This window comes from Miscanthus floridulus, chromosome 9, assembly GCF_019320115.1.
Source record: "Miscanthus floridulus cultivar M001 chromosome 9, ASM1932011v1, whole genome shotgun sequence".
Classification (NCBI taxonomy): domain Eukaryota; kingdom Viridiplantae; phylum Streptophyta; class Magnoliopsida; order Poales; family Poaceae; genus Miscanthus; species Miscanthus floridulus.
The window spans coordinates 1,050,995-1,069,503 of record NC_089588.1 but is presented as its reverse complement, the minus strand read 5'-3'; the positions used below and the strand labels follow the sequence as shown (position 1 = coordinate 1,069,503).

Sequence of the window (18,509 nt, the reverse complement as noted above, 5' to 3'; positions counted from 1 at the left end):
CCCGATTCATTTTCTCATTTTCAAGCTTAGAACCGACAGTGAAGGTACATCATTGCCGGTTCTCATAAATCCGGCACTGATAAGGCCGGCAGTGATGTCCAAATCTGTAGTAGTGCAGCCATGGCCACATGTCGGGTAGGCGCGGGGCGCGAGCGTGGAAGGAAGGAAGAATGGAGGGACTGGGTGCGCAAGTGAGCGAGTGAGTCGTTCTTCCGTTCCAGACGTCTTAACTGGAGCATTATCGATCTACAAATCAAGCTGAAGATATGGTCCAAATTGCTGTGTGGATTGTCACACGGAGGAACAAACAAAGACGATGCATGTGAAGCCATAGCACGTGACGCTATACTATTATTTCAGCACGACCATGATATGAATTCACGTGCTTGATTATAACTGCATATATTTATTGAAAAGCTAAGTACAAGTTGTGCGATTCTACAAAAGAAATATATTGAAGTGCAAGAGATAATGGAGTTTATAAAAAAACAAGAGTCAAAACAGTTAGTTTCTAAACAATCACTACAACAGCCACACGCTTTGCCAGAGTGCCCCATGCACTCGGCAAAGGCACCCATGCACTCGGCAATTCCTTTGCCGAGTGCAACACTCGACAAAGAGGCTCCGTCGAATCTTTTTCACGGTAAAGCCTGCTTTGCCGAGTGCCAAATCTCGAGCACTCGGCAAAGGCTTTGCCGAGTGTCAAGCTGGCACTCGGCAAAGGATTGACGGCCGTTGGCCGAAGGCTCATGCCGTCTTTTTTTTATTTCTTTGCCGAGTGCAACACTCGGCAAAGAATTTTCTTTTTTTTTTCAAAATTCTTTGTCGAGTGCCATAGCGCCGAGGCACTCGGCAAAGCCTGTTTTTATTTTTTTTTTTAATTTTCTTTGCTGAGTGCCACTGCCAATGCACTTGGCAAAGCATTTTTTATTTTTTATTTTAAATTTTCTTTGCCGAGTGCAATGGCCATTGCACTCGGCAAATCTGGGAAATTGTTGTTGCTATTTTCCCAGCTTTGCCGAGTGCAATGGTCATTGCACTCGGCAAAGCCACAGCAAAAAAAAAATTTTCGTTTTTTGCTTTTCCATGTAAACAATAGTGCATATATATATTAGAAACCACAAGTCAACACAATATATCAGAAACCACATATATATATCACAAACGACCAATTATGTCTGAAATCCACAATATATTACAAACCACAAGTTCAAAGTTCACAAGTTCAATACATAAAGGCATGCCTACATAAAACCGACTCCGGAAGCGGCTCACGGCGAATGTGAGGGTTGCGACGCCCCAACTTGCGATGTCGGCGACACTCCGAGATGGTTCGACGCCGCCCCCGATTGATGCTGCACAAAAGAGAAGAGATTGCACGTGAGTAACAAGATAAAAATGTAAGCAGTTTAAAGAAAAGTTGAAAATTTCGGCAGCACCTCCCCTGCACGGGGAGGTTTCCAAAACCTGCAAGAAAAACATCGGCACGAAGGCCGACAACCACATTTTCAGCACGAAGGCCGACACATCAACAAACCCGGCACGAAGGCCCACACATCAACAAATCCGGCACGAAGGCCATCACTAGGTTTGACACTAAGCATGAGCATAGAAAGTAAAGCATCCGTACTCATACTCACTGGAGTAGAATCTGGACGATGTGGTGGTGGTGGTGGTGGTGGTGCAAGCAGGTTGCCTGGGATCTCCCAACCTTGTTGCAGCCCAAGTTGTTGCATGAACTGGAGCAAACCTGCTTGCTGGGCCTCCAAAGCTTGTAGCCTCTGACGCTCGGCCTCCCGCTTAGCCAGCTGGGCCTCCTGCTAGGACCGAAGTTGCTGTAGCTCGGCCTACAACATTTGACACCAATGTTTAAATAATGCATAGCTAAGGAATGTAAATGACAAAGAACGACGAATGAAACTGGAATACTTACCTGGAGTGCCGCCACCAATGACGGCCGTTTCCTTATGGGCACGCTAGAGCTCGTGCTCGCTGCTCGGAGGCGCTGGAGAGGAGGAGTAGATCCCGTGTCGAGGATGTCATCGCCAATCCAGAAACGCCCATGCTTCTTGCCTTCCCCCACCCTCATCACGAGCTCAGGATCAAGGCGCTCCTCGGTCCTCGAATCGTAGTCGGGCCCATGGACTGACCTTGCCGCCTCTATGTAAGAAGTGAGGCGGGTGTGGACGCTAGAGTTGGTGTACGCCTCTTGGCCCGCAACCGGGTTGTACTCAATGTTGGACTTTGCCGGGCCCATGTGGGCCAGAGCATACGCCGTGAGTTGGCCAATTGGCTGGCCACCGTGCACCGCCGACTGCGAGAAAGGCAACAACATGTGGTAAGAAATAATGCAAAACTGAGCGTGGCTAATAAGACAAATGGTGGAGACTTACATATGTCTTCGCATACTTGCTGAGGCTGGTGCTGCCCTGATGGTGGGGTACACCTGGCATCATCATACGGTGCTCACTTTTCTCTTGGTGCGCCCTCTGCCAGTCCGCGTCCAACCATTTATCCACTATAGCAGCCCAGCAATCAGGGTGGGTGGCGCACTAGTTTGGAATCACCTACAAGCCATCATAAGATCAAATTAGGCATAGTTAATCTCAGAAGAAATCAATAGGAGATGTTTTCTATTTACCTGTAGGTACTGCTCCCTGGTAAGAACCTCTGTCTCCCTTCTTGCCTGTGTCTTGTTGATTCTTCTGTTACGGAAGGTGGCATTGTAGTCTCTGTGCGCCTGGAGGCGGGCCTCGTAATACAAGTCCGAGACACGCCTTTTATAGGAAGCGTAAGCCACCTAATACGCCCTATCCTCCTGTCCCGGCTGACATCTGAAGAAGTCCTGCATAAAGACACGAGGTATCCATTATTTTGTTTAAAGAATGTGCATTGAATTCAATGAATTGAGGACCATAGTGCGAGAAAGGCTTACCCACAACTCCTGAATCACCCGATCCGCTAAGTTTCTATGCTCAGTGTCGGTGACAACGAGGGCGTACTGGTCGAACGAGGGTACCACTGGGTCCTCATCCTCTGACGTCCACACCAGGCCAGGGAAGTGTTCCCTACACAGAAGTCCCAGGATCCCATTGACATTGCGAACCTCGATCCCCTCCTCCACAAGCATCCAGTTCCTGCACAAGTGGTTAACAATAGTTATTATTAGCTCTTATTATCATTTTTCAACATATCAAATGAAGAACATATGAAGTTACTTACTTATCCCCCTTGGGTGCAATCAGTGGGTGGCGGTGTGGAGGAATCGGTCGCTTCGGGAGCTGGCTGGGACCTCGCAAGTAGGGTTTGGAGGCTGCAGAGGAAGTCGAACCCCTTGCCCCCTCCTCGGACGTGTGCGGAACCACCTCCTCGTCGTACATCTGTGGAGCCGCCTCCTCGCCCACCGTGGGCAGAGGGCCATCATCATCCCTAGAAGAGCATGAGGAGCCGCGCTCGTGGTCAGTCGACGGCTCCCGCCTGGGCCTGCCCCTCGGCCTCCTCTGCCTCTGTGACGTCTCCGCCTCCGCCTCCGTCTCCTTAGCTTGTGGCATGTCCCTCGATCTCATGTAAGTCGAGTGACAGCTCCTCCTAGTGGCCCCATCACCTGCAATTAAAAAGAATAAGCCAGTATTAGTCAAGATAAACGAGAAGTACTTAGCAAGGTATGCAAAAAAAAGAAAATGTAATTATAAAATAACATAGTATTACATGTATTTCTAATATTCTTCAAGATTGAGATTATCTGAACGATAGGTATCGTCATCACTATCAAGAGCCTCCAAATCGGCAACAGCCTCATCCTCATCGCTGTCGTTGCCTAGTTGTTGTCCGTCAAGCATTTTCAAGTCTCTCGGATCATGCACCTCATCTGCAGCTTCCTCGTCAACAACCCATTCCTCATCTACTTCCATTTCAATCTCTCATGTTAAGTCTATCTCAAGCATCCCTGGTAGCCCCTCGTCTTGTTGATAGAACTCCCCGTCATCATGCGTGGGTGGGTTCAAGTTGTAATCATCATCGTTTGGGCGAGGTAATTTACCATGTGGTGATACCTTGTGCACAATATACCAACCTTGAAGACGTGGGTCGGTTTTGCAAGCATATGGACAATAATAAACTTGCCTGGCTTGTTGAGCCATAATATAGACATCATCTCCTGGATAGAAGGAATCATGTCTAGTTTCGACTATCCCAAGTTTAGGGGACTTTTTCGATACCGTAGGATTAAACCACTGGCATTTGAATATGACTGGCCTAGGTGCTTTTTCACCATGGTATTGGAGCTCGTATATTTCTTCAACTGTGCCATAATAGTCCTCCTGCTCAGCACCGGGCGTAACTACTCTGGGCGTATATACTCCGGTATTCATGGTCTTTGCATTGGGCTGACTCTTCTCGTAGCTTGTTGTGTGAAAGCGATATCCATTCATGTCATAAGCGTTAAATGACGAGACCTTATAGTCAAAGCCTTTGCCCACTTGTCGTAATTCGGCACTTATAGACAAATCACTTTGGCACTGCAAGGTAAAGCAGGAGAGAAATGAAATTAGGTAACTAGGAACACCAAACTTGGAACGAGCTAAGTTGGTCAAAAGGTACCTTTCTTTGGAACCATGTAATGAAATCAGGCGAACCATGTTCAAGAAGGGTCTCTCGTTCATGGTCAGAAGGTGGCCTTGGATGATGCTAGTATTGGTCAAAAAATTCCCTACACCGACAAGCAACAAGGTTGTTGGATGCAGAAAAGATGACTGGCTATGTAACAAGTTCGTTGAGAATTTACCTCTGATACTTGTCGACTTTGTCAAGGTTCGTCAACACATAGAGCATGATCTTGCACCACTCTTCATTGGTCAAGAACTTTTTGGATGCTCCACTTGATCTCCCGCGTTGCCCTTTGAATAGGCTGAGGGTCGATTCATTTTCATCCTCGTTGTAACGAGGGGGTGGATTATGCACGCTAGGAAGGTTGTCACTATAGTATAATGTTGTGAAATTTGACACCTCCTCATGAATGAATGCCTCTGCTATGGAAGCCTCAATCCTGCCTTTGTTTCCACATTTCTGGCGAACAGTCTTTAGACATCTCTCGATTGGATAGCACCAACGGTTCTACACGGGCCCCCCCATTCGGACCTCGTTTAGGAGGTGCAAAATCAAATGCTGCATCGATAAGAAAAAGCCAGGTGGAAAGATCTTCTCCAACCCATAGAGCAACTTGGGTGCCGTTTTTTCCAACTCCTCAACCACTTTTCAGAGAGATCTCCTTGGCACAAAGCTGGCAGAAGAAAAAGCTCAACTCTGCCAGCACCTTCTAGACATGCTCAGGGACGTAGCCACGAACCATCGACGGAAGAAGCCGCTCAATCCATATGTGGAAGTCATGACTCTTCATCCCTAACACTCGGCCAGTATCTGGGTTCGCTCCCCTCCTTAGATTCGCTGCAAACCCATCAGGGAAACTTAACGTCTGCATCCGTTGTATCACTTCCGTCCTGTGCTTCTTTTCCAAGACGTAATCGGCCTTAGGCCTTTTCCATGGTTTGCCGTCTCTTGGAGGCAGCATCTATAGCTTTGGTCTGTTGCATAGTGTTGCCATGTCTACTCTAGCCTTAGGGTTGTCCTTTGTCTTGTTAGGAATGTCCATGAGTGTTGCCCAAAGTGCTTCGGCGACATTCTTCTCAGTGTGCATTACATCTATGTTATGTGGAAGGACAAGGTCATCAAAATAGGGAAGCCTCTTCAATCCCGACTTATGAGTCCACATAATTTCCACACCATAGCCCACAAAAGCGATCTTTGTTTGGATTATCTTTGTTTGGATTAACTTTCTTTCTTTTACCCTTCTTTGGATTATCTTTCTGTGTCGAGACCACGAGAGCATCTATCTGAGCATGAACCTGGCCACCAGTCATCTTCTGAGGTGCAGGGTCGGTCACCGTGACACCTTTCGTGTAGTTCTTGGTGTCTTCTCTGAATGGATGGTCAAGAGGGAGGAACTGCCGATGCCTGTCGAACGACGAGAACTTGCCACCCTTCTTCAACCAAATGAACTATAGAGCTGCCTTGCATACCGGGCATGGAAACTTCTCGTGGACACACCAGCCGGAAAATATCCCATACGCTAGGAAGTCATGCATGGAGTACAAGTACCAAACATACATTTTGAAGTTCTTCTTTGTAGCTCGGTCGTAAGTCCATACGCCTTCATTCCAAACCTTGATCAATTCATCATAAACCGGCTCCATGTACACACCCATTTTGTTTCCCGGGTGTCCAGGAATTATCAACGTCAAGAATATGTTTTGCCGTTGAAGTAGGGCCCCAGGGGGGAGATTGAGGGGGATAGCAAACACGGGCCAACAAGTGTATGGGGCCGACATCATTCCATAAGGATTGAACTCATCCGTTGCCAGTGCAATACGTACATTACGGGCCTCTTCATCTTTGCCACGATGGTTGCCATTAAAGCTTTTCCATGCTTCACCATCTACTGGATGTACCATCTTGTCAGGATTGTATCGAACGCCATTCTTGTGCCATGTCATCTGTTTCGCGGACTCCTCGGACATGAATAGCCGTTGGAGCCTCGTTATGATCGGAAGGTATCGTAGGACTTTCATGGGGATCCTTTCATTCTGCTCCTTCTTGCCATCACCTTTGTCTACCTCCACATACCTAGAGGATTTACACTTTGGACAGTACTTTGCATCCTTGTGATCTTTCCTAAATAGGACGCACCCCTTCGGACAACAATGTATCTGCTCATACGGCATCTTCAGTGCCCGAAGGACTCTCGTTGACTCGTACAAGCTGCTCGGCAGATGATGACCCTCCGGAAGCAAATCCCCAATAATTGCCATCATAGCATCAAAGCAGGCTCAAGTCATGTTGTGCTGGGACTTCAACCCCAGTAGGCGTCCCATGGCATCCAGTTGAGAAACCGTTGTCTTCTCATGTAGGAACTTCTGTGCCGATTCCAACATGTCGTGTGATCGCATGTGGAGATGTCTGGGTTTTAGGCATCTGACTTTGCAACTTGCTTGAAACCTTCTCAAATTTTTATCATAGCCTCCACATGCGATCGCACGACACCTCGACAAGTTTCGTGAAGTTTAGACTTCGTTTGCATTTTCTATAATTTAAATACACTCCGACCACAAGCGGGTCGTCATGTTTGGCGAACAAGGCGTTCAAAATTTTGGGTGAGTTCCTGCATACAGCCTCAAAATATACTCTACAACATGACTACCATTTTTTGAATGGCTACATTTCAATATTTCATGCACCTGCAGTTCAAATTTACTTTTTCGGAAAAAATGCAAGTAAACAAAATTAATTCAAGAAATATAGCAAAAAGTTATAAAAAGGTCCCAAATTTTAACATGTGCTTGTAAACAATAGATAAGGTCTACAAAAAAAATTTGAAATCAAAATTAAAAAAAACAAAAATACTTTGCCGAGTGCCATGCCTGACACTCGGCAAAGAGGGCCTTTGCCGAGTGCCAGGCCGCAGCACTCGGCAAAGGGCCTCTTCGCCGAGTGTCAGGTTAAGCGCTCGGTAAACATTTTTTTTAAAGATGGTAACGGCATGGGCGGGGTAGGTGGGCAACTGACGGGCATTTTGCCGAGTGCGCTCTTTGCCGAGTGTTGCGCTCGGCAAAGAGTGCCTTTGCCGAGTGGCGTGCTTTGCCGAGCGCCGGGCACGCTGCGGCACTCGGCAAAGCCACTCTTTGCCGAGTGCAATTATTTGCCGAGTGCAACACTCGGCAAAGAGTGGCTATGCCGAGTGCCCTATTTTCGGCACTCGGCAAAGCATGCGGCACTCGACAAATTTTGCTTCTCCCGTAGTGAATGAAGGAGGGACATTAAAAATAATGAATTTTAAAATTAATCGCTACTACACAAAACTTTTGCGAGGCAGGCAAAATCGATTTACCGGACCAAAGGTCACCGTTAATAGGCCCTTTTCCAAGGCCGTTTAATGCCCGCCTCGGTTAATCACACAGAAAAAATAAAAAAGAAAAAGAAAACCCGTGGATAAGCCCACCGAGCCCATCCACGGGCAGCCGCCGCCGCTGCTCGCTGGTGGTGCTTCTCCGCTGCCAGTGGAGCCATGGAGGGAGGGGAGGAGGCCGGATCTGCCACTGTAGGCTACGTCTCCGCCGGATGCGCGCCGTGGTGGCTCCATCCCGCTAGATCCGCGACGCCACCCGCCGACGGAGCCATGGAGGGAGGGGAGGAGGACGGATCCACAGCCGCCGGGCTCCAACCCGCCGGATCCGCCGCCGTAGGCCACGTCTTTGCTCGATCTGCGTCGTGGTGGCTCCATCCCACCGGATCCGCGACGTCACCCGCCGCTGGAGCCATGGAGGGAGGGGAGGAGGCCGGATCCATGCCGCCGCTGCTGCTCCGCGCTGCAGGGAGGGGCTGGGGCGACCCGCGCGCGGCCGGGAGAGCAACCGCTCTCAAGGGCACCATGCGGCCACCAAGCGCCGCCGCCGGGAGCTAGGCCTGCGCTTGCGGGGGAGAGTGGAGGAGAGAGGGAGGGTTGGGGAGGAGAGGCCGCCGGGGGGGGGAGGGGAGGCGCCGCACGACTTCGCTGGGGAGGGGGAGGGGGAGGGGGAGGGGGAGGGGGAGGGATGTTGGGCTGGGGGTTGGGCTGGGGAGTGAGGCGGCTGGGGAGGGAGAGAGTGAGGGGGCCGGTTAGCTATGAAACCCTAACTTATGTTTATATACTGCTCGCTCATATCGGGCCTCGTCTCTGGTATTGGGGTGAGAAATTGTAGCGGGCTGGGCTAGATTTTAGGAGGCGGGCCTTATAAAATAACCGTCTCAGTTAATAATTTACCGAGGTGGTTGCGTTATAATGTCCACCTCGATTAATAGGCATTAACCGATGCGGTTATTTTACATTGCCCGTCTCGGTTAATAAAAAATGACCGCCACGGTTAATCCAGGCATTAACCGAAGCGGTTGAAAGTGCTGCCCGCCTCGGAGGGTGTTTTGAAAAGGTCACAGTAAATCTTTTTTTTGTAGCAGTGAATCACACACCCGTAGCCGCGCACGGGCATATTTATGGGTGTATATTGATTCTCATATGCCCATACGGTGAGGCATGGCAACCCACTACAGCATTTGACAAAATCAGTTGCACATCATCCGTTCTAATTTTTTATAAAAATAGTGTCCTGTATATAGTTAGATACAAAGTACAATTGTCAAATCCTATTGTACAACATGATCTTGTCGTAAATGAAAAGAATATGTACGTACAACACAATCAGCTCGACGACGTCGGTGAGTGCAGGCCGTGGATGCAGCCAGCATGCATGTCTATGGTGTCGTCCCATGCGAAGAAGAGCCCTTTGAGGCGCATGAACACCTGGCACGCGACAAGGCTCCGCTCCCCGGCCTGCCACGGCTCCTTCGCCGCCGTCGCCGCGGGCGCACCAAGCAGCGCCGCCATGTGCGTGAGAGGGCCCTTCAAGCTCACATCATCCTCCCCGGGCAGCCGCACCGCCACGTACCTCCCGTCGAACACCCTGTCGCCGAGGTAGGCTCTCAGCGACGCCAGGAACTCCTCCTTCGTGTCCGGCAGCCGCGCGCCGCCAGTGAGCACCTTGAGGAGGAACCCGAGGTGGTAGAGCCCGCCGTACGCGACCCACGTGACGGCGGTGCTCCGCCGGGTCTCCGCGGACACCACGCCCGTGGCGAACAGCGCGTACGCGAACGCCCTCATCCTCAGGCTGCTCACGCCACCGCCGGAGACGGAGCCGGAGCCGGAGACGGAGTAGTCGCGGTCGTGCAGCCCGACCTGCCACACGGACTGTCCGGCGGCGGCGGCGCCCGGGGGCCAGGGCGTGGCGGGCAGCACGGGGAGCCTCCCGTTGGCGTCGCACAGCGTGATGCCGAGCTGGGAGTACGGGACCGAGGAGTCCACGTCCACCTTGGCCAGCCCGTACCGGGACGCCGCGGGGAGGTCGTCGATGCGCACGCCGGGCGGCAGGTTGTTGCCCTCCTCGTCGCCGCCGCCGCCGCCGTGGTGCTCCGCGTGCACGGTCACGTACGGGTACGTCTCCAGGAGGGCGCGGATCGTGGACAGCTCCTGGACGAGGTTCGCGGCGGTAACCAGCCGGACGAACACTTCGCCGTGCTGCCGCCGCCGCTGCCACTGATGCTGCTGATGCGCCGAGGGTCGGGACATGGTCTGGCCGTCGGAGGAGCGGCAGATTGATCGATCGAGTTCGGCGGCCGTTAGGATATCAGGAAAAGTTGCTTCGTGTCGTTGTGCTTTTGAGATCAAATGAGTCCACGCCCTGCGTTTCGACGAAGGGAGAGTCCGACACATACCGCAAAATAGAAGGTTTTACCTATTTTCCAACAATATATATTCACGATGCATATATATAGGAACTAAAAAGAAGATTTGCTGAATCCGCAGACCGCTGGGAATAAGGCCGCAATTTCCATAAATCTACTCAGGATTCATACGCAATGCGTCACAGTTTTTCCTATTGCCCTCACCCACACTGCCACATTGAGCAACACAAAAGTACTACCAATAAAAATGTTTAGTTTTTTTTTGCAAGAAAGTTAATATATATAAGTTATTTGTAGAATTTGAAATTGTCATTTAAATTGAAAATACAAATACGGGACTGCCTATTTCTCTGTTGACCAAAAAATCCCAATCCAACGGATCAAGTTTAACATATATGTATCTCTGTTGTAATCCTTGTACAAACCCAAACGGTATAGGTCACTTTGCTTGCCTTCGAATTCCCTTGACATTACCATATACTAAGAATATATAGCATAGGTCTAGGGGTGAGAGTGGTGCAGAAAATTCTTCGCTCCAATCTGATCCGAATCTGAATTTTAAAAATATGGAGAAGAACTTTTAATATCCATGTGGATATACATAATCCGAATCCGATCGTGTGCTGCGGACTATCCGATGTTTAGAATAGGAGGGGTCTATACAACACTCGAGTGTTTTACCGGTGGGGGGCACTCGATCTTTTTCACTGTTTTTCTTCCTCCTCCCCAATGCGCTGCCGCCGCCGCCCAACACCCATCGACCCGCCGTAGCTCCGCGGCCGTGGAGCTTTGGCAAGACCCTACCATGCCCACGACGGCCTCCTGGTCCTTTTGCTCAATCCCTCCCTCCTGCCGCCACCATGGCCATTGGTGCCCCCGCCTAGACCTGGCCCAGCTGCTTCCACCGCCTACGGAACCCTAAAGCCACCCTCCCGCTGTCCCCACCGCATGGCTGGCCTACCTCCCGTCAGCCCCTTCTAAACACGTTGGAGTTGGATAAGAAAGGGCACTCAACCCCTGTCGATGCCAGAAAGTGATAGGTACACACGAAGCAAGCAGAGAGAAACCGCGCGGAGCAGATCCCGAGCTCTCTCCGAACTTAGGAAGGACGCCAGACCGGATGGTCGTGATCGAGGGCGTACCAGTCAATTTGACCCTGCAATTGACAAGGCGAGAAACTTAATCAGTAATTTAAGGTGGAACATGTCAGTGTTTGTCCAGACAGTTCCGAATATATGGCCAAGTGGCCAGCACGATAAGGCTATCGACTAAAGAGTCGATATCCAGCATGTTCATGAGGTAATGCAAGCAAAAACAAGTATATCGACAATATTATTTACTCAGTTGCATGAATCTAACTTAGCCGATGATCATGAAAACAAGTGAAAGATGTAACGGTAGATGTGTAAGCATACGTGTGAGAGACATACTAGCTTTTAACCAGACAAAAACAAGTAAAAGCATATAAAAAGATAGTACATCCTCAACAAAGCGGGCTATCGTCTAAAATAGCCAATTCCAATGATCAGGTCGACATACAATCACTCATCCATAGGATACAAATAAATCTACAAGCAACTAGACTTAATCTATTGTACCATCAACAGGTCAAGTCGTCTGATGCAACATTGATAGTAGGACCCTAGATCAGAGACCAACAGTCGATATATCTACTTATTTCGCAAAGGAATAATGAAAGTATGTTATGCGCGTGGAAGCTTAAGCCATCGGCTAAATAGCCAATGGAGACATAGCGGGTGGCTGACGTCATGCTCTTCTTAATAGATAGATCTATTAATCGACAGTGTCCAGTCTAACACGCTATCAACCGATCGAGTCGGCTAATGCAACATTGATTGCGGAATCATACCGGATATTGACGATCAATGAATCTATCTCTTAATAGAACATGACTTCAAACACCCACCATGTACGATAAGGATCGAGATATATTAGTCATCAAAACAGGATCTAACATCAAGAATTGAATTCAACTGTGATAATAATCAGCAGACGATGGATCAAAATAGATAAGACCAATCTAGATCGGGCAATTGGTGATATCGGTCATATGTTGCAGCCTTACAAATAACAATATAGATTGATAACTAATTTATACTGCGACTCGTAAGAGATCAGTCGTCTGTTGCAGCCTTGCAAGTAACTATATAAGTCGTGATGGATACTCACAAACAAGCCAGAGGTTAGGTCATCCGATGTAGCCCTGCTTGCCCAAAGAACTCGTCGAAATATACTCTACTTCTACTCCTAAGGGGTGGCCTGAGCCGAAAAGTAAAGGTACTTGATTTGGTTGATCGATGAGAGATATCCATTACAATAGCCGGTGTTTAATATTTATACCCAAGGCTAGACTACAAGTCCTGGTCGAACAAGATTGCCTACGAAACTTGATAAAGAAGACAAAAACTTCCTAATTTAAGATAACTTGGGCTCCAACCTTTCTCTTCTGTGGAGTCCGATGTGTCTACTTGCTTTATGTCTTGCTGCTTCTGCCGATAGGGCTCATTCCCTTGATGACATCATCTTGCTAGCTGATCTGGCAATCTGGTTAGCCGATTTGATTGAAGATCTCGGCCTTCTCCTTGGTAGTTTCTCGTTTTCAGGAGCTTCTCACCTTGAACCAAATTTTGGTGTCAACATATGCCGCCCAATTTTGGGATAAAAAGATTTGTCCCAAAATTACTTTCATGACCGTTGCATGTGTTGTGCATTCACGCTGAAACCCCCGCTTTGGTCACTATCTCCAGGCAAGAGCTTACATTATATTCTCAAAATTGCCCCTTCCTCCTTCGCTTGGTCTTTCTAGCTACATTCCTCTTTTCACTCCGCTTGCTGGCCGTCGCAATCCTTCCAAGCGCCAAACCCTAGTAGGCTCAACAATGCTCTGAACAAATTGAAGAGCCCAGTTGCTTATTGCGCATCCCTTGGAAATAGTAACCTAATCGAAGAATCGCAGCATAAAGGTCTTGCTTGATAGATCTAGATCTGATCCAATGGTGAATCCTCAGATGGCCACCATCGACTTTGTCCTAGAGGTATGACCTAGAGACCTTGCTTGCCGGTTCTTCGCTTTTTATCTGTCCTTTGTCTCACATATCCACTCTTTTTTATCTAGAATCTTAAGAACGAAATCTTGATCCCAACAGACGTCGAGAATGCTTACTTCTTCGGCCCGATGGGCGATCCAGATCCGACTGAGCTTATTAATTTAGAAATAGGCAGGCTTCCATTCAAGCAATCTACCATGATCCCTTCAGTATGGAATAAGACTTTCAGGGCGTAGCCACTCCCGTTAAATGGGTGGAGAGATTGGTACCTTAGAGTAGCCAAAACCCATCAGACCAAATGGGTGTATTATGATTTGGACCAGTGCATAGCTCTTTCTCTGTCTAACATAAAGAAGAATGAACCTATGTTGAAATCAGCTTCATACTTCTGGTCCAATGCTTTCAGTGCCTTCATATTTGGTCATAGGCCAATGACAGTCACCTTGGCCGATATCCACATGTTAACTGGCCTTAGGATTACAGGCCCCTCCAACCCTATGACCTTGATGGAATTCCATAACATAAAGTTTGGAGTGTCAGGTCTGGTGGGTGGGGAGGCTACATTGCTGTGCATAAGCAGACTCAGAACAGGAGTGCTGATCCTAAAGAACATGCAACCTTCTTGAACATGTGGTTAGAGAAGTATCTCTTCTATGGATCTTTGTGCAACCCAAATGCCAATTACTGGTATTTGGCAGCATCAAGTATCTTCAAAGCTGATGATGAATGAGCCAATTGGTACAATCAGCGGACCATGGTGGCTTTTGTAGTTGTGGATGAACCTACATATGCAGAAGGTCACAGTGAACTCTAAACTTCGCTTCTCTGAATTACTTAGAAGCCTAAGAAGAGGATCTAGATGAAGAGGATAAGTTTCGCTAATGTCTATCTTTTGGCGAGGCTGCATCGGTTATCTCAATCAATTGGTGCACCAGTCAATTTTTCAGAGGTTTCTACAAGGGGCTTCCAGACGAGGTTCTAACTTGGTTTATCTATTTAGAAATTGTGGAATTCAAACTCCCGATATCCTTTAGATTTGAAACTGCCTGTTTGGATGAGCAATTGACTGTAATTTTCCAGTGTATTGTCAAACCAGGGTTGCTCCCAGTGGAATTCAGGCATGGTTGGGAGAAGCCACCAACATCCTATGAATTCTACAATCCTTCCATTGCTGCTCGTCAACTTGGCTTTAGACAGTTGCCTCCTAGGCTTTTCTTTGCAGACAAACTAAGGCCAAGTGAAGCCATCAATCAACCATGGGAATTCTAGAGAATTCAATAGTTTGAAGATGCTCTGCCCTCCATCAATGCCGAAGGATGGAAGTTTGGCCCCTTTTCTTCCAATTTGTTTAACGCTTGGTGGCAAGAATGGGCTCAACACCTGTTCTGTAATTTAGTTATGCTCCTCTGTCAATCATTGGATCCTAGTTTCCAATCTGAAACTAAGGTAAATGTCTACCCATAACTTTCTCCCAAATGGTCCGACATAATTCTTATTATCATATTGTTTGTAGGACTTGAATTCTACTCCCCCTACAAACAGTAGGAGCGGTCGGCTGATTGAGTATGCTGGTTGGTGTCCAAATCCGAGAATGGGATGTCGAGCACCTACTCTGAAGGTTGTCCTAAAAACTCAGACTGCTCCTGTGATCGCGCAGCCTTCCATGTCGCGGAAACATAAAGCTCCAAAGGCCCACTAGGCCAAGGTTACGACGTGGAAGCGTTCACGCAGAAACCCAGGATCTTCATAGGCTTCTAAAGTGAGTGTCTTAGCCCATCCATAGTATATATTACCGAACCCATCTGTTCCAATCATCCTCTTAGTGTCAACTCACAACTCCACCAATTTAGGCTTCTAGGATGATGGGGACGGGTGGCCTGTCGGCAACTGCTGGGACGATAGCCGACGAGCAGCGCTTGTTATCTTTTGTTAACATCACCACCGGAGTAAGCTCCCTTGTTACTAACAATCTTGATCCTCCCAAAACTAACCAAATCCCCTTTTTAGGCCGACCCCAAATTGGGCGCTGGTGATGGAGCCACGGAATAGATCCCAAAGACTTGATTAAAAGGAGCGATAGAGGTACTCCCTGGGAACCACTCTTTGCTTGCGTCGAGTTTAAATAATCATGAGTGACTTTCCTATAGATTCTATCTAGAGGTCCAGGCCATGAACAGAGCTCCTTAGGAACATCGACTACTCGGGTAAAATAATTCTCTGCTATTTCCTAGTCTTTTCCCATCAATCTTGTTGATCACTTGCCCTTTAGCCGATTGGAGACCAGGAGGAGGATGATGCAAGGAATGCTGATAGGAGCACTGCTAATTCCTCTGGTGAGGGGCCCCATGATGGTCATCAAGAGGTCAACGATAAGTTTTTGAGTTTGTTTTCCAATCTTTGTTTGTAGTTCTTTGGTTCTGAGCTCTTTCCCCTATTCAGACGTGAACTTTGAGTTAGGGCCGACCCCTGGTGTTACGATTGATCAAGAATCTGGTCAGTTAGCCGGTGACGGGGAATCTAAAGATGTTCCTTACCCTCAACCCACCGATGGTGAATACCGACATACTGCATCCTTCCACCCAAATCTCCTGACTTGTATTAAAACTAATCCTTGTCCTGGGCAGGATCTAAAAAGATGATTGAGGTGCCTGATGAAGGTATGGGTACATCATCGACTGTCCCCTCATCCCCAGTGAAAGAGGTATCAGTAATCTCCATAGTGATCCAAGAACCAGGTACCGTTGCTTTCGAATCTGACTGTTGGTTTGTAGGTGCAAGGCCCATCTTCTCCAAGTGTCTTCCCTTTTGACATCAAAGATTATATAGTAGAGGGCGAAATAAGTTGCTCCGTCCCTGACATTCGCTAAGAACAAAATGTTTTGTCGGCTAAGATTAGAGATCAGCTACGACTAATGCTTCCCTACTTGGAGAGAGATATAGCCGATATGGTCTGCAATGCAATGCCGCTCCTAGACATGTTTTTGACCATTAGAGGAGAATTGAATCAAGACCTCCTCAATGTTCTATCTCCTGCTGCCTTTATCGAGGACCATGCTCACAAAGTGATTCAAGCTAGGCAAAGATTAGCCGATCGTGAAGCTCAGAGCACCTTGATTGCATGAGAAGAGTCAACCAAGTAGGAGATGCTTCGTCTAAAGGACCTGATCGATGGCTCAAAGAGTGCTCTCTCCAAATCTCAAGAGAGAATTAATTCTTTGAAGACTGAATGGGAGCAGCTGCTGATGAAGCTCAAAGAGATCAATTCCTTAATTCGACTCAAGGAGGCCAACTCAACCCAACTCCCCATGAAGGAAGAGGAGAGGAAAAAGAAGATGACTGCCAAGTACAACAAACTTATGATGATCCGAAACTAGAAAGATAAAGCCCTTCCTGGATCAGCTGATGAAGACAACCGACTCATTTTAGAAGCCGATGACGTTCGTTTAGATGCTTTGCATGCAGTTCGTGCAGTACTCAACTTGTAATTCCTAACTCCCATGTGCCTTATTCTCTTGTCTATCCTTGTGAATGCCATTGACGCTCTTTTCCATATGACTTGTATTTTTCATTTTATTTTTGCACTATAGGCAATGTGTACCGCACCGGCTTTCGCCTCCTTAGGCAAAATTAGGATCGCTAATTTTTGTTCTAAAGGCCATACTCTGTTAGTATTGGCTATGAGTGTCACACCCAGTTTTAAGAGCAAAAGAGGATGTATAAAAGTCTTATGTGCACCCCAGGAACGGTCACACACATAAGTGGACAAATTGTGAATTGTACCAACACAATGTTTATTACATAGCGAATAAATATTCAACACATAGTCTCAAACATAAATATAATAACTACTCAGATAACTCTCTTGCGGAAGCTCCAGCAGGGACGTCAACTGGTGAACACCAAGCCTAATACTCATCACGATAATCTTCAATCCAATCTTGATCTGTTACCCATCCGGGATTTTTCCAATATAAAAGATAAAGCAAGGCATAAGTACATGTCGTACTTAACAAGATAACTAAGGGTTCATGAGGCTCAAATAGCTGACACTGGTTGAACTGCAAGTAGCTTTTATGTGTATGATCAAGTTTTGCATTTATTAGCAACAAGGTAGTACCATAATTCCCATAACACATGACCATTATACTAAGACAACAATTAGCTTAAGGACAACTTAGTTAAGCACAATTAAACAAGAGCTCATTTATGGTGTAAGAATCCCTTGGCCGCTCGTGACCGTGAGCACAGCTAGTATACTAGTTTATTAACTCTGCGCAGAGGTGTACACTTTCACTGTGAGTCATGGTTTTACAAGTGCATGGGCTAATTACGTCCAGACACCGAAAACCACATAAAGCTACTCAGAAGTTCGTCTAACCGGGAAGGGCCGCAGGGTCATCGGATATAGGAACCCCCCTTCCAAAAAAATAAAAGGCCGCTTCCATAGCAAGGCACAACAGGACAGAGGTTGTCCTATACCCGACTCACAGTATCCTCTAAGCCAGCTAGAAGAGGTCTCCCAAGCAACTAAAGCCAGAGCCATGTAGCCCTCACAGCTGTACTATAAGTCCCGGATGATCACTTACAAACAAGTCCTTGAGGAGAGGGAATTAAACCCTCTTGTTATTGCTAACAAGTCATCTTAAATTATTTAAAGCTCAATTATCAGTCAAGTATCAAGATCATGGTTATTGTTTAGCGCTAGCATAACACTACCCAAATGCATAAATCCAGGTTTCAAGGTATTCAAGATCAAATTCTAGGATTTCCTACATAGGATAACAAAGTGGACACATGCAAATGAATTTTAGTGCATCTCATGAATAGGACAACAAGGAAGGTCCTTAGCTATACTTGCCTTGATCAAAGGGCTCCTAAAAATCCTGCTGGTCCTGCTGGTCGTAGATGAATTCTTGATCACCAACAAAAACCTCACCGTCTATACTCGATCAACAACACCAAGCAGCAACATACAATCATCCGAGCAATCATACACGATGCAAACAAATAGATTAAATTAGAACAGTACACCAATAGAGACAAACAGTTCTGAAAAGTTTATAAAACTATTCTACTCGTTGCTATGATCACACAGACGCGAAGATCACGAAAAACGGA

At 47.4% G+C, this 18,509-nt stretch overlaps 1 protein-coding gene and 2 pseudogenes across 1 annotated transcript; all 3 read right to left on the bottom strand.

The window, feature by feature from the left end:
• Window positions 1-1,271: 1,271 nt before the first annotated feature.
• On the bottom strand, window positions 1,272-2,459 carry LOC136484048 (uncharacterized; annotated as a pseudogene).
• Window positions 2,460-2,606: 147 nt separating this feature from the next.
• Window positions 2,607-3,911, bottom strand: LOC136484047 (uncharacterized; annotated as a pseudogene).
• A 5,372-nt stretch (window positions 3,912-9,283) lies between these two features.
• LOC136484042 (probable CCR4-associated factor 1 homolog 11) lies at window positions 9,284-10,207 on the bottom strand. The gene has a single exon (XM_066481211.1). The coding sequence runs from the start codon at window positions 10,205-10,207 to the stop codon at window positions 9,284-9,286; it is 924 nt and encodes a 307-aa protein (XP_066337308.1).
• Between the last annotated feature and the right edge of the window lie 8,302 nt (window positions 10,208-18,509).